The sequence below is a fragment of the Monodon monoceros genome, unplaced genomic scaffold (genome assembly GCF_005190385.1).
Source record: "Monodon monoceros isolate NGI ecotype Baffin Bay Population unplaced genomic scaffold, NGI_Narwhal_1 Super_Scaffold_18, whole genome shotgun sequence".
Lineage (NCBI taxonomy): Eukaryota > Metazoa > Chordata > Mammalia > Artiodactyla > Monodontidae > Monodon > Monodon monoceros.
In genome coordinates, this window is record NW_021703774.1 from 69900063 (window position 1) to 69913939 (window position 13877).

A 13877-nucleotide genomic window follows, 5' to 3' on the forward strand; every position below is an offset into this window, starting at 1 on the left:
GGTATGCCTCCAGGGTGATTGGCAGCTCTTTGTTTCAGCCCCCCCCTCACCGCCTGCCGGCCCCCCCTTCAACTCCCCCTTCCAGTCCCTCCGCCCCCCCCGCTCCTGCTCTCCGCCTAGCCTTTTCCCCTCCCAGCCGCCTGCCTGCCAGGGGTAGTGAGCCGGCTGAGCGGCATGGAGACGCAGGAACTTCGGGGGGCCCTGGCTCTTCTCCTCCTTTGCACTTTCACATCTGCCAGTCAGGACCTGCAGGGTAAGCCTGTACCAATCTTCTTAGCCCCCTCTCTGCCTCCTCCCCTTTTGCCCCCAGCCTAATAGCAGGGAGCATGTGGGCAAAAGGAGAGGGGAGAGTCCTGACACTGAATCAGAGAGAAGAGTTGATGAAATTATGGTCCTTTGGGGAGGAGTTGACACCAGAAGGTGGTGGATGAGTGGGAGCTGGCCAGGGTCAGCATGAGGCCAGGGCAGAGGACTCAGGAGCTGGATGCTAGCTAGGGCTGCCTGGCCGGGTTGGTGTCTGAGCAACCCCAGGCACCCCAGGGTTTGGGAGAGCAGCTCAAAGGTGGCTTCTTTCACCCCTGGGCTCCTGGCTACCTAAGAACGGGATGGGGGGGTGGGGACCGAGAGGTCTGGGCCCTCCTGGAGGTCTGGTGGTAGGATGGGCCTGTGGCTGTGGGAGAGGTAGCTGGAGCAGATGACACAGGCACAGATTCTTTGCTGGCTGGAAGGGAAACCACAGATTGGCCAGGACGCAGGAGGCAGAGGAGCTGGGTCGTACGTTCCTGTAGGAGAGAGCCAGACAGTAGGAGGGTCGGAGCCTTCAGTGAGCAGCTGTTCTCATCCAGAGGGAGCATGCTGAACCCCCAGGATGGGAGGAGGGGCACTAGGGTGTGGAATGAGCCAAACCCAGCCGTGTAAAGAGAAACTGCCTTCCTATTTCTGTGCTGTGGGCACCAGGTGCTACTCCTGCCTGGGATCAGCACAGTGACTCCTTTGCGCCACCTGGTGGGAGCATCTCAAGTTTGCGGGGTGCTGTTTCTGTATTTCCAAGTGAGCCTCAGGCCTGCTGGTTCCCAGAGTGGCAGTAAGGAAGGCACAATGCCTTGTCCTCTGATGGCGACAAGGGCTGAATTTCGAGGAGGTGACTAACACTGTCGGGTGGTGATGAAGGATGCCCCACCCCCGAAGGCTCAGAGGAGAGAGCAGGCCTTAGCATTTGACAGGGGTCTGACCTTGATCATCCCTGCGTGACCAGTGATTGACCTGCTGACTGTGGGCGAGTCCCGGCAGATGGTAGCTGTGGTGGAGAAGATACGGACAGCCCTGCTCACTGCTGGGGACATCTATCTCTTGTCCACCTTCCGCCTGCCCCCCAAGCAGGGTGGTGTCCTCTTCGGCCTCTACTCTCGCCAAGACAACACACGGTGGCTGGAGGCTTCTGTTGTGGGCAAGATCAACAAAGGTGACTGGTGGGCATCTCCTTTCCTGCCGTGGTGACCCCTTTGAGCACTCTTCCTCATCCCCACTCTCACATCCCCCTTAATTCTCCTTGGGCTCCAGTGGGGACCGTGGACCCATCAGGCTGTGTCCAGGCACCAGGGGCACCTGGTGCTTAGGAGGTGCCTCAGGAGGCCAGGCACCCAAACAATAGGGTGAGGCATCTGTAGGAATGGGAGTTGTATGTGGGAATGCCTGGGGGGAGGGGAGGCATGTCTCTGTGCCCCAGAAGTGGTATCACTGTGTCCCAGGGATCTGAACTGTCTCAGATCACTGGGACGGTTCAGTGGGTACGGAACCAGCTGCCACCCTAACGGGAGAGAGTGATCTGACGACACTGAAGACTAAGAAAGTCCTAGTCTTTGAATCAATTTGGAAAACATTTTTCGTGTACCTATTATGTACAAGGTGTTGAGAGATACATAGCTAGATAAGGAATGATAGTCCTAGAGATGTGGTATTCAGAATTGATCCATCCCGTCTCTCAGCTGGGAGATGGGATGGGGGACGGTGCGCATACTGACCTCCCCTTCTGGGCAGTGCTGGTGCGGTACCAGCGGGAAGATGGCAAAGTCCATGCAGTGAACCTACAGCAAGCAGGCCTGGCTGATGGGCGCACACACACGGCTCTCCTGCGACTCCAAGGTCCGTCCAGACCCAGCCCTGCCCTGCATCTCTATGTGGACTGCAAACTGGGTGACCAGCATGCTGGCCTTCCGGCCCTGGCCCCCATTCCTCCAGCGGAAGTCAGTGGGCTGGAGATTAGGACAGGACAGAAGGCTTATTTGAGGATGCAGGTGAGCAGGAAAGGAGGACCCCTTGAGTGTCTGTGAAACAGTTTGCACCGGTGGGAGGAAGAATTGGTAGGTCCTCCCACCCTACTCTGTTTCTGTCCCCCCAGGGCTTCGTGGAATCTATGAAAATGATTCTGGGCGGGTCCATGGCCCGGGTCGGAGCCCTGAGTGAGTGTCCGTTCCAGGGGGATGAGTCTATCCACAGTGCAGGTAACACAGACTTCTGTTAGCTGACATCCTGGACCCCGGGTCCCTCCCATCCTCTTGACCTCCCTCCCCCTTAACAGCAGTTCTTTAGGCTCACCTATTCCTGGGGCTTCTGACTCTGTGACCCCAAATCTCCTTCACCTCTGACTCTGTGATCTCCAAATAATACCATCCCAGCAGGAGGTGTGGGTCAAAAAAATCTCCTTTAAGATCATCCCACCTACCAGGGTGGCCTGAAAAATAAAATGATCCAAAAAAAGAATATAACTCTGAAGAACTCTGCGTGGGGGTGAGGAAGTTAGCTGCTTGGTCTTTCTTGGTTGACTGAGCTGAGGGTCTTGAGTCTTTTTTAGCTCCCACTGGCATCTGTCACCTACCAGCCATTTACCTAAGCACTGCCCATCTGCCTGGTCTCTCTAACAGGGATGCTCAGAGGCTCTTACCTAAATAAAGTGTCCACTTCTCCCAGATATTTCAAAGAGCTCTTGTGGTGGAAGCTTGGGAGAGAGGAAATGGAATGTACTGGGGCCCTGGCCCTGCTTCGGGTCGCCTCTCACTTGGATCCCTTCTGCCACTACCATGCCCAGGAACAGGATTTGGGTTTCGACTATCTGTGAGGCAGCTCCCTTAGAGGGACCCTCATCCAGTGGAGGGAGCAGGTGCTGCTTGCGCACCACCACTGCCCTCCTACCATTCGACACCACATCTTTGTTCCAAGACTCCAGCCCTTTGTTCCTGTTCCCTCCCTCCTCCTTACCAGCCAGGCCCCTCCTCACATGTCCACCCTCTGTGTTTTCTTGTCCTCTCTAGTGGCCAGCGCACTGCACTCCATCCTAGGTGAGTAGGCCTCGCTGAGGTGAAGGGGCATGAAGATGGGGGGGAGGAGCAGCTGCCTGAAACTAAGTCCTTTTCAGCCAGGAATGGGGTGGGGTTTAAAGATGGGTGGGCAGCAGTGGCAGCACCTGGCTTATTACCCAGAGAGGTCCCGGGGCTGGTGCCCCAGTTCTGAGCCTCTCTGCACCCTGGACCCTGACAGGGGAGCAGACCAAGGCGCTGGTCACCCAACTCACCCTCTTCAACCAGATCCTGGTAGAGCTGCGGGATGACATCCGAGACCAGGTTTAGTGGGCTGGTGAAGGGTGGCGCTGATTCTGGGGTGGGGTGGCGGATGCCAAGAGCTGACTCTGCCCCATCCTTCTGTCTACCAGGTGAAAGAAATGTCCCTGATCCGAAACACCATCATGGAGTGTCAGGTGTGCGGTGAGTAGGAGAGTAGAGGAGGGCTCCAGGTGGCATCAGTGTGCTCCCCACCCCAGGGCTTTGGCCTCCACTTCTGGTGAATTAAATGGTGACTTCTAGGTGACTCTGACTGTGCCCACCCCCCCACCCAGGCTTCCATGAACAGCGTTCCCACTGCAGCCCCAACCCCTGCTTCCGAGGCGTGGACTGCATGGAAGTGTATGAGTACCCCGGCTACCGCTGTGGGCCCTGCCCCCCTGGCCTACAGGGCAACGGCACCCACTGCACAGACATCAATGAGGTGGGTGAGGACCCTTTCTGGAAGGGCACAGAAAGCTGGGGTGAGGGAGTTAGGAGAGGCCCAAGAAGGTGGGGTGAATGTTGGTCAGAAGCAGAGGAACCCTGGGTTTAGGAGAGGCTGGAGACCAGAAAATACATATGAGAAGGGAGGGAGACAAGTCTGGGATGAAGACTGCAGGGCCACGCAGGGAAGGAGCTGGGAGAGTGGCAGGGGCATTTTGAGAGGGCTGGCTAGGAGGGAACCCACAGGAGGCTGGGGGTGGGATCAGAGCATAAATGAGGTTGGGGAGGGGAGGCCTGCAAACAGGGAGACCAGGAGCAGTGGCCCTGGGATCACAGGCAGGGGCCTGACCTCTTCTCGTCTGGTCCCCAGTGTGCTCACGCGGACCCTTGTTTCCCGGGCTCCAGCTGCGTCAACACCATGCCTGGCTTCCACTGTGAAGCCTGTCCCCGAGGCTACAAAGGCACACGGGTGTCTGGTGTGGGCATCGACTACGCCCGGGCTAGCAAACAGGTCAGGTTGGGTAGAGTCCGTGGACAAAAGATCTTGGCTTTGCAGGGGCGGGGGGCTTCTGGGTTGGATGTGGAGCCCTTGTGATAAATGGGATGAGGCTCCTGGCTCATCTGCCAGCTTCGCATTGGTTTTCGGTCTGGGCTTCATGTCCATGTTCAAAGATAAAGCCACACCAGTGCTCTCTCCTGTATCTGAGGAGACCCACCGTAGGTCTGGTTCTACCCAAAGTCTGCTCCTTCAGGTCTGCAACGATATTGATGAATGCAATGATGGTAACAATGGTGGCTGCGACCCAAACTCCATCTGCACCAATACTGTGGTGAGCTGAACACCTGAGTGTCTGGGTGGTGGGAATGTGCAACCCCCTCTTCAGATTTCCTGCTTCCCCTCCTCCTTCTCTAGGACATTACATGTGGTAGGTGTTCAACACGGACCCGGTTTGGAATTCTGATTCTGCTTCTTACTAGCCATGGCCTTTAGCAAGTTATTTACCTTTTCTGAGCCTCAGCATCCTCGCTTGAGAAATGGGGCTATTACCCTCCTTAAAAAGTTGTGAGGAGAACCTAAAGGAGATAAGTAATGGACCTGTCCTATTAGCTGTGAGGGTCCCTCCTACACCCCTCAGGGGATGGGGATGTTGCTGGTTGTGGTGGGCTGACCCTCCTTCCTGAGACACTGCCTCCCTACTCTTAGGGTTCTTTCAAGTGTGGTCCCTGTCGCTTGGGCTTCTTGGGCAACCAGAGCCAGGGCTGCTTCCCAGCCCGGACCTGCCACAGCCCGACCCACAGCCCCTGCCATGTCCACGCGCACTGTCTCTTTGAACGCAATGGTGCAGTGTCCTGCTCGGTGAGTTAGGCCTGGGGCTTGGAAGAAAAGGGGTGTGTGTGTGACCATGTTTAGGGACTGGTATGGGGGCTTGCATGGGAAAGGGAGGTGGGCCCGGGCCCAGAAACTGGTTGGTGAAAATAGAGCCTGAAGAGGGTGGGGTGTGGGGAGCCAGCCCAGACCACTAACTTCCGCCCTTTGTGTTGCCCCAGTGTAACGTGGGCTGGGCTGGGAACGGGAATGTGTGTGGACCCGACACAGACATTGATGGCTACCCGGACCAGGCGCTGCCCTGCATGGACAACAACAAACACTGCAAGCAGGTGCTGGGGGCAGGCGGGCAAGTGAGCAGGATAGGGCACCCCAGGCTAGGATAGGACAGAACTCATCCATCCATTTCCTCCCCTTGACCTTTAGGACAACTGCCTTCTGACACCCAACTCTGGGCAGGAAGATGCTGATAACGACGGTGTGGGGGACCAGTGTGATGATGATGCTGACGGGGACGGGATCAAGAATGTTGAGGTGGCTCCCAGATGTCCTGACCTTTCCAGCTTCTCTGTGACGCTGTTGCCTTGTCCCATAACCCTGTCCTCCATTGGCCACTGGCAGCTCCTGAGGAGGGGCCCTAATACTCCACGTTAGGGAGCCATAAACCTGGTGCCCACGATGAGGTGGACTACAGGGAAGTTGGGTGGGTGGGACGGAGCCAAGCAGGTGGGTCATCACAGGAGTGGTGATTGTAGACAAGGGTACAGGGATGAGGAAGATGCGAGGTGGCCAGTGGTTCAAGGGAGGCCTGACTCTTTCCCTCCCACCTCAGGACAACTGCCGGCTGTTTCCCAACAAGGACCAGCAAAACTCAGATACAGATTCATTTGGTGATGCCTGTGACAACTGCCCCAACGTTCCCAACAATGACCAGAAAGACACAGATGGCAATGGGGAAGGGGATGCCTGTGACAACGACGTGGATGGGGATGGTGCAGGCCTGGGGCTGAGGGAGGGGGGGCATGCTGGGAAACCTCTAAGAATTTGGATATGGTGGGAATGAAGCGGGGAGGCTGAGAATTTGGGAAGGGCAATGCTTGGGGGAAGTCAGCCTGGGTGAGAGATTACCTGTGGCAGATGTCAGTGGGAACGTGAGGGAGGGTGTGGGGTTAGGCAGGGAGTGGGCAAGAGGATAAGACAAGCTACAGGCAGATTTCCTGACCAGCTGTCCTCTGGATGGGAGATAGAGCTCAGGGCTTTCACCAACCTAGAAGACAGAGTGATTCGTTCTAGTGATAACCTTGTGTTACCTGCATATCTTCTAGGCATCCCCAATGGATTGGACAATTGCCCTAAAGTCCCCAACCCCCTGCAGACAGACAGGGATGAGGACGGGGTGGGAGATGCTTGTGACAGCTGCCCTGAAATGAGCAATCCCACCCAGGTACAGGGGAATGGAGAGGGCAGGGAAGGGGTGGGGTGACTGGTGGATGAAGCCCAGCCCTTTGGATGGGAAGTGGTCAGGTCACCCTCTTTAGAGTTATCAAGAGGAGATGGTGAGAACGGGTCCCTCTCTCTCAGACAGATGCAGACAGCGACCTGGTGGGGGATGTCTGTGACACCAATGAAGACAGGTAGGGTTTTGGCCAAGAGATGGAAAGTTAGGGGATACTTTACTTTCCTCTAGGATGTTCTCAATTCCCTCTAGGATCTAACTTTAACTCTCCACTACTATCGAGTAGCAGGTCATTCCCATAGTCTACCTTCCATTCTTACTGCTGGACCTTCACCTCATCTGGCTGACCGCAAGGGGTCTGGCTGAATGCAGGGTAAACCCCAGAGAGACTCCTAAGCAGAAGAGTGGGGAAGGATGTGGTACCTTTAAAAGCCTTTATTAGGTGCCTCTTTTTCTGGACAGTGATGGCGATGGACATCAGGACACTAAGGACAATTGCCCACAGCTGCCCAACAGCTCCCAGCTGGACTCAGACAATGATGGACTTGGAGATGAGTGTGATGGGGACGATGACAATGATGGTGTCCCAGATTACATGCCTCCTGGTCCTGATAACTGTCGCCTGGTACCTAATCCCAATCAGAAGGACTCAGATGGTAAGGCTGGAGTCCTCAGAGGATTGGGCTGGCATGGGCTTTGCTCAGGGAGAAGTGGCAGGCCTTGCTGGGGAGTGAGGGAAGGCAGGGTGGTGGAGAGAGGTCAACATCTCAAGGCCCGAGAGGTGGAAGTGTTGGCTACTGGCAGTGGCCAGGGCCTTCCTGAGGACCTGGCTTCATCCTGCCCAGGCAATGGCGTTGGTGATGTGTGTGAGGATGATTTTGACAATGATGCAGTGGTTGACCCCCTGGATGTGTGCCCTGAAAGTGCAGAGGTAACCCTCACGGATTTTCGGGCCTATCAGACCGTCGTCCTGGATCCTGAGGGTGATGCTCAGATTGACCCAAACTGGGTCGTGCTCAACCAGGTACTAGGGCAGTGGGCTGGGCGGGTGCTGTCAGGCCAGACTAGCAGGCAGGGCCTAAGGAGGGCAGCACACCTGGACCAGGGCTTTTGTCTTTACTGCATACCACCAGGGCATGGAAATCGTTCAGACCATGAACAGTGACCCCGGCCTGGCAGTTGGTATGTAAGGGACACCCAATTCAACAATTTCAATGACTTCCAAATGGAGGGGTCCTACAGGCAGAGGATGGAGCCACACATTTAGCAGGCATCCCTTCCCATCCCCACCCCACAATGGGCATCAGTAGCTTTGCTGCCCCTGACTCTGATCCCATCCACCCACCTGCCCCCAGGATATACAGCTTTCAATGGTGTGGACTTTGAAGGCACCTTCCATGTGAACACAGTGACTGATGATGACTACGCAGGCTTTCTCTTCAGCTATCAGGACAGCGGCCGCTTCTACGTGGTCATGTGGAAGCAAACGGAGCAGACCTACTGGCAGGCCACACCTTTCCGGGCTGTTGCCCAGCCCGGGCTACAGCTCAAGGTCCTGCAGCTGCCCAGATTCCCCAATCCAGGGCCCTTTCCCAAAGGCTCCCCCACCAACCCTGGGGCCTCCCCCACTGCCTGAGTAGGGGGAACCCTCTTACCCAGACATCTGGCCTGGAGGTTGGCTCCCTGGGGCTCCAGAATATTCTCCTGACTCCCTTTTCCACCTGCACTTACCAACCTGCCGTCTTCCCTCGGTCGGGTCCTGGGGTTGACCCACTGTGTTTGCCGATGCCCCCTAGGCAGTGACATCAGTGTCTGGCCCAGGCGAGCACCTCAGGAATGCCCTGTGGCATACAGGTCACACCCCTGATCAGGTGCGGCTGCTGTGGACTGACCCACGGAATGTGGGCTGGCGTGACAAGACTTCCTACCGCTGGCAGCTGCTGCACCGGCCTCAAGTTGGCTACATTCGGTGAGGGGAGGGGCTGAGCCCTCCCGAGCGACCCCAGGCCCAGCCTTCCCTTCACCTCTAGCTGGGACTCCCCAGTGACCTCCCCTCTACCCAGTGCGTTGATGCCATTGGGCCCGGACTGGGACCGCTTCTCTCTACCTCCCCTCTCACCACAGACTTGCTGTCCTGGCCCTGCTTTCTTCCTAACACCAGGCAGCTTGGGCTCTGGTGCTGGTGCTGCCGAGGACTATAAGCAATGTTGGGCAAGTCCTTCTTTTTCTGTGCCCCATTTTCCCCTCTGTAAAATGAGGGTGCGTCTGGGAGCCTCCAAACCCCAGGCCAGTCTGTGGAGAGGCACATCACATCCAGCCCCATCACCGGTACAGCCCAGAACCTGCCTCATCAAAGTGTCTGACCTGGAAGGGATCATCATTTACAGAAGAGCTTACGGAAACCCAGACTCCACACCTCTTAGTAGCGAGGCTGAGGCTTCTCAGTTCAGCACTCTGTCCACAACTTTACATTTCCTATTTGGTGGGGATGGCAGGGAAGGGAGGGGCAATGGCCAAGAGCCCAGAGTGCAGGGACTTGGGTTGGTTCCCCTTTAAGGTGCCAGGGGCTGCGGGGCACCAGGACAGGGGATGGGGGGGTGGACTAGAGCCTGGGAAGCTGGTGACTTCACCCCCCAGCCCATTGTACTCATCGTCATGGCAACCCAATCCTCGCTTGGAATGCGGCTGGTGCTTTGAGATGCAAAGGGGGCTGGACAAAGAGCCAGGGGCCCCAGGCCTGAGAAAAGCACCCCCCTTCCCTCCCCTTTCCTTCCTCCCTTTTCCCCACCTCCCTCCTCTCAGGCCTGGTGAGCCCAAGGGGGGTTGGGGATGAACAGGGCCAGGTCATGGTGGCACAGTGTCCACTGGCACCCTAGCACCAATGGACACCCCTATCCTGGACAGGGTGAAGCTTTATGAGGGTTCCCAGCTAGTGGCCGATTCTGGGGTGATCATTGACACATCCATGCGAGGGGGGCGTCTTGGTGTATTCTGCTTCTCCCAAGAAAACATCATTTGGTCCAATCTCCAGTATCGATGCAATGGTGAGGCTCCAGACGGAGATCAGCCTGACCTCTCCTGCCCTCATGGGAGTCACTTCTTCTGACCTTAATCATATCTCCTTTCTCAGACACAGTGCCCGAGGACTTTGAGCCATTCCGGAGGCAGCTGCTCCAGGAAAGAGTGTGAAGAGGTGGCCACCGGCTTCAGAATCCTGATTTTAGACCCTCAGGCCTTGGGGTCCATCCTGGAGACCCTGGGGTCTAATTTACAGCCCCTCAGCCAAACACAGAACCTCCTCTGGCACCCATCAGTTCGGCCCCAGAGGTGTGGTGACCCCACTGTTCAGGACATGAGAAGTTTTTGAGGGGTATTTCTCAGGCATTAACGCCAGGAAAGACAACAGCACGTTGCCATAAAGTTCCAATTGTTTTCTAAGCCAGTGCAATTACTTATTTTAGGGGTTTTGCCGGGATAGTGTGGGGAGCAGGAAAAAATCTGAGGCGGGGAGAGGACTAGTAGAATGGAAGTTAGAGATCTAGAGGAAGTTTGTCTGAGTTTGGGGCACGGTGAGGAAGGTGCTGGACGGGGGTTAGGTGAAGGACGGAGGTTAGGTGAAGGATGGGGTGGTGGTCGGAGGATGGCTAAAGTCCTCCCAGCCCCACTTACTCACGGTGGCAGCGGCGACACTCCAGTCTAAGAGCAGCCGGGTTCGAGAGCCAGGAGGGCTGGGGCTGCCCCGCTCGGGGTGAGGGGGAGGCCGGGGGGCCGAGGGGGCCGGAGGCCGGGACGAGTGCAATATTGGCGGGGGAAAGAACAACACTGCACCGCGTCCCGTCCCTCCCGCCCGCCCGGGGCCCGGAATCCCGCTCTCCACCGCCTGAAGCCGGACCAGCCCGAGAACCCGGGACGCGCTGGGGAGTTAGGTTCACCTTGGAGGCCAGAGAGACTTGGTGCCCGGAAGAGGGTGAAGGGGGTGGTAAGGGTGGGGGGAGAAGGGGAGAAGGGGAGACCGCGATATCCCGGAAGGCCGCTTTCAGACGCCGGGGCGTTGCGCGCGCTTGCTCTTTAAATACTCAGACTGCGCGGCGCGGAGCCGTCGCCATGGTGACGCGTGTCCCAGCAACCGAACGGAATGGCTATTGCTTGGCAACGCCAGGGGTTGAAGTTTTGGGGCCGCCCACCTAGATACTCACCCTTTCTCTAGCCGGCGGGTAGGGGTGCTTCCCCGCCTCCGGCCCGCGCCCGGGCGCGATGACGTAAACGCCCTCCGGCCCCGAGCCCGCCCCCGGGTCTGGCTGCCTCACAGTGCCGCGCCAAGCCGGCGGAGTCGCGCGCGTCTGGGAGCTGTGGTCCCTCTCCTCTTCCCCGGCTTCCCTGCAATCCCGCCGCACCGAAGTGTTCTTGAAATTAATTTCTCAATCTGTTTTCTTTGGGGCTAAGAATTGTTTCCTAATGAGGACGTAATTGCTTCTGTCGGTCTAGACCGCAACCCAGGACCTCCGGATGGGACTCGATAAGCTCCATGTGCGCCGTTGTGGCCCCAAGTACTCCTTGGTCCCACATGTTTCTGCCCTTCAGAATATCACTTGGTGTTCCCAAATCATGAGCGCTCACAAACGGTTTTGCACCACCCCCATCACCTTGTGCCCACCGGTCCCAAATACCACTATGCTCCGCAAAGGATAGTCCCGTGCCCCTAAATACCATTCTGTCGCCCCACCTATTCTCTGCCTCATAAATACGTAACTAATCTGTCCCATTCTCCCTCCCACATTCCGCTGCCCTCGCCAAATACCTCGGTGCCCCTTCCGTGTTAACTCTGGATCCCACCCACTTAGCGCCATTTCCTCCAGACACCGCCCCCACGCGCCTGAGTCCCCTCCTAAAGCTCCCAGCCCCTCCGTCGATGGTACAGCGTGTTCCTCCCCTTCTCTGTGCAAGCCACTGCTTCTTCCGGCCCGGGCCTGCCCTCCCCAGCCTCTCTCTGCCCCCACTTAGTCAGCGCCACCCAACCTCCTCTCCCCGGACGAGGCAGCCCCTCAGCCCGCTCGGGCAGGCCCGGTGAGGCTCCCGGTGACCGCTAGAGGGCAGGAGAGCCCAGCCAGCGAGCCGCCGCTACAAGGTGGAGGACTGGGAAAGCAAAGACCCTAGGGTTCGGCCGAACCCAGATTTCATATTTCTTTAAGTGGAAATTTCTTCCCCCGCCCCCTTCTCGGGAGAAAGTCAAAGAAGGAACTCAGGCTGCTGGAAAGGCCGGCAGGGGCCGGGACTGTGGGTTTCAGGGTAGAACCGTGTGTGGAACGGGACAGGAAGCGGTTAGAAGAGTGGGGCTGTTTCGGGAAGTAGTGGGGGGGGAGGGGGTCCAAAACTAGCACCTAGTTTACAGATTATGGAGCCTTCCCCTTCCTTCTCAGCCCCCAGAGTGGGACTCCAAGGGACCCAGGGAGAATGGGGCAATGGTGCGGGGGACCTGAGGATGAGCTTCCCGGCCTTGCCGTGCAGGACTTTGACCTAGCCCACTTTCTCTGTTACTTTTTTCACCTTGTCTGTTGTCCTGGGGCTAAAATAGGACCATGGGGACCCAGGTCAGGTTCCAGACTCCCTCCACCGCCTTCTGGAGCCAGGGAGTGGTTGGTGAAAGGGGGAGGCCAGTTGGAAAACAAACAGGTTGTCAGAGGGTTGAGTGATTGGAGCCCACTTACCCTATTTGAGGGGCCAGGAATGGTTGGGGAGGAAGAGGAAGAGGAAGAGGTAGGAGGTAGGGAAAGGGGGAGGAGGCGGAGCTTTGTCACCTGTCACCTGCTCTGGCTGAGCCTAGGGCGGGCTTGGGGGGGGGGACCAGTATAAAGCAGCAGGCGCCTGTGCCTGCTCCACGACATGCGCACCGCCTGCCTGAGTCCGTTCTGCCCCCTCCCCACCACTTGGCCACCACCATGACACCGGACATCCAGGCCCCTTTCTTCTTCCTGCTGCTGCTATTCCAAGTGCTTACAGGTGAGGGGCGCAAGGTGGGGAGGGGGTCTTCCCAGCCTTTCTGTGGGTTTTGCTTCCTGGGAGATGGCATCCAAGAGGCAGAAGTTGCAGACAGGGATGGCCCAGTCTGTGCCAGAATAAACGAGTGAGGCCAAGGACAGGCTGAGAAGAGACAGCCCCCCAGGAGAGTGGGTGCCCGGGGCAGGCGAACGTCCTGAAAAGAAGTCTGGAGGGGGTGGGGGTGGAGTCAGGAGAGGTAAATCTTAGGAGTGGAGAAACCCGACAAGCCAGGAGCAGACAGGTATGGGAAGAAGGAGCGAGGCTGCCAGCAGGGAGGGAGGAGGAGGGCTGACCTAGGGGCCACTCCCCAAATCCTCCTGGCATTACGTCTTCCGATGCCAGAGAATGTATTTTCTCCTTGTGCTGATTTGTCCCCCAACCCAACTCTGTAACCTCAACTTCTGACAGCTGCCACCAACCCTACACTAACCATCTTTCTTACAGTCTCTGATACAAGCGAAAGCACAAGTACACAGGCTTTGAGTAACCAAAGCCCTGCCTCAACCTCTGCTGCCCCTCCGGCCCACGATGGCACCTCACCCCGGGCCACCAGTGGCGACTCACCTCCGACCACCAGCCCTGCCTCAGGCTCGGCTGCCCCTCCGGCCCACGGCGGCACCTCACCCCGGGCCACCAGTGGCAACTCACCTCCGACCACCAGCCCTGCCTCAGGCTCGGCTGCCCCTCCGGCCCATGATAGCACCTCACCCCGGGCCACCAGTGGCAACTCACCTCCGACCACCAGCCCTGCCTCAGGCTCGGCTGCCCCTCCGGCCCACGGCGGCACCTCACCCCGGGCCACCAGTGGCGACTCACCTCCGACCACCAGCCCTGCCTCAGGCTCGGCTGCCCCTCCGGCCCATGATAGCACCTCACCCCGGGCCACCAGTGGCAACTCACCTCCGACCACCAGCCCTGCCTCAGGCTCGGCTGCCCCTCCGGCCCACGGCGGCACCTCACCCCGGGCCACCAGTGGCGACTCACCTCCGACCACCAGCCCTGCCTCAGGCTCGGCTGC

General features: G+C 58.0%; 2 protein-coding genes across 5 annotated transcripts in view; both read left to right on the plus strand.

Annotated features, from left to right (window-relative positions):
- The first annotated feature begins 140 nt into the window (after window positions 1-140).
- On the plus strand, window positions 141-10261 carry THBS3 (thrombospondin 3). 4 transcript variants are annotated; one of them, XM_029228692.1, is made up of 23 exons: window positions 141-253; window positions 1256-1462; window positions 2038-2294; window positions 2399-2501; window positions 3309-3335; window positions 3535-3617; window positions 3707-3758; window positions 3890-4038; window positions 4411-4551; window positions 4793-4870; window positions 5245-5397; window positions 5589-5699; window positions 5794-5901; window positions 6200-6359; window positions 6693-6811; window positions 6949-7001; window positions 7286-7479; window positions 7669-7847; window positions 7957-8005; window positions 8179-8375; window positions 8620-8792; window positions 9728-9867; window positions 9954-10261. In XM_029228692.1, the coding sequence occupies exons 1-23, from the start codon at window positions 175-177 to the stop codon at window positions 10010-10012; spliced, it is 2871 nt and encodes a 956-aa protein (XP_029084525.1). In that variant the 5' UTR covers window positions 141-174; the 3' UTR covers window positions 10013-10261. The 4 variants fall into 4 exon arrangements, with proteins under 4 accessions (XP_029084525.1, XP_029084522.1, XP_029084523.1 ...); XM_029228689.1 differs by having other exon boundaries at window positions 175-253; window positions 7286-7847; window positions 9954-10233; XM_029228690.1 differs by lacking the exon at window positions 9728-9867 and having other exon boundaries at window positions 175-253; window positions 7286-7847; window positions 9954-10233.
- A 2007-nt stretch (window positions 10262-12268) lies between these two features.
- The window catches only part of MUC1 (mucin 1, cell surface associated), a 5128-nt gene continuing 3519 nt past the window's right edge, over window positions 12269-13877 (plus strand). The window contains 2 exon segments of the mRNA XM_029229926.1: window positions 12269-12820; window positions 13304-13877. The exon segment at window positions 13304-13877 is cut by the window's right edge and continues 5 nt beyond it. Of these exon segments, the coding sequence (XP_029085759.1) occupies window positions 12760-12820; window positions 13304-13877 (635 nt within the window). The 5' untranslated portion in view covers window positions 12269-12759.

Bases quoted from the DNA above. Each gene is read 5' to 3' on its own strand.
- THBS3 (XM_029228688.1), top strand. From the start codon at position 175: ATGGAGACGCAGGAACTTCGGGGGGCCCTGGCTCTTCTCCTCCTTTGC. The intron at 7,002-7,285 runs GTAGGGTTTTGG...TTTTCTGGACAG, and splicing joins TGTGACACCAATGAAGACAG to TGATGGCGATGGACATCAGG. The intron at 7,848-7,956 runs GTACTAGGGCAG...GCATACCACCAG, and splicing joins ACTGGGTCGTGCTCAACCAG to GGCATGGAAATCGTTCAGAC.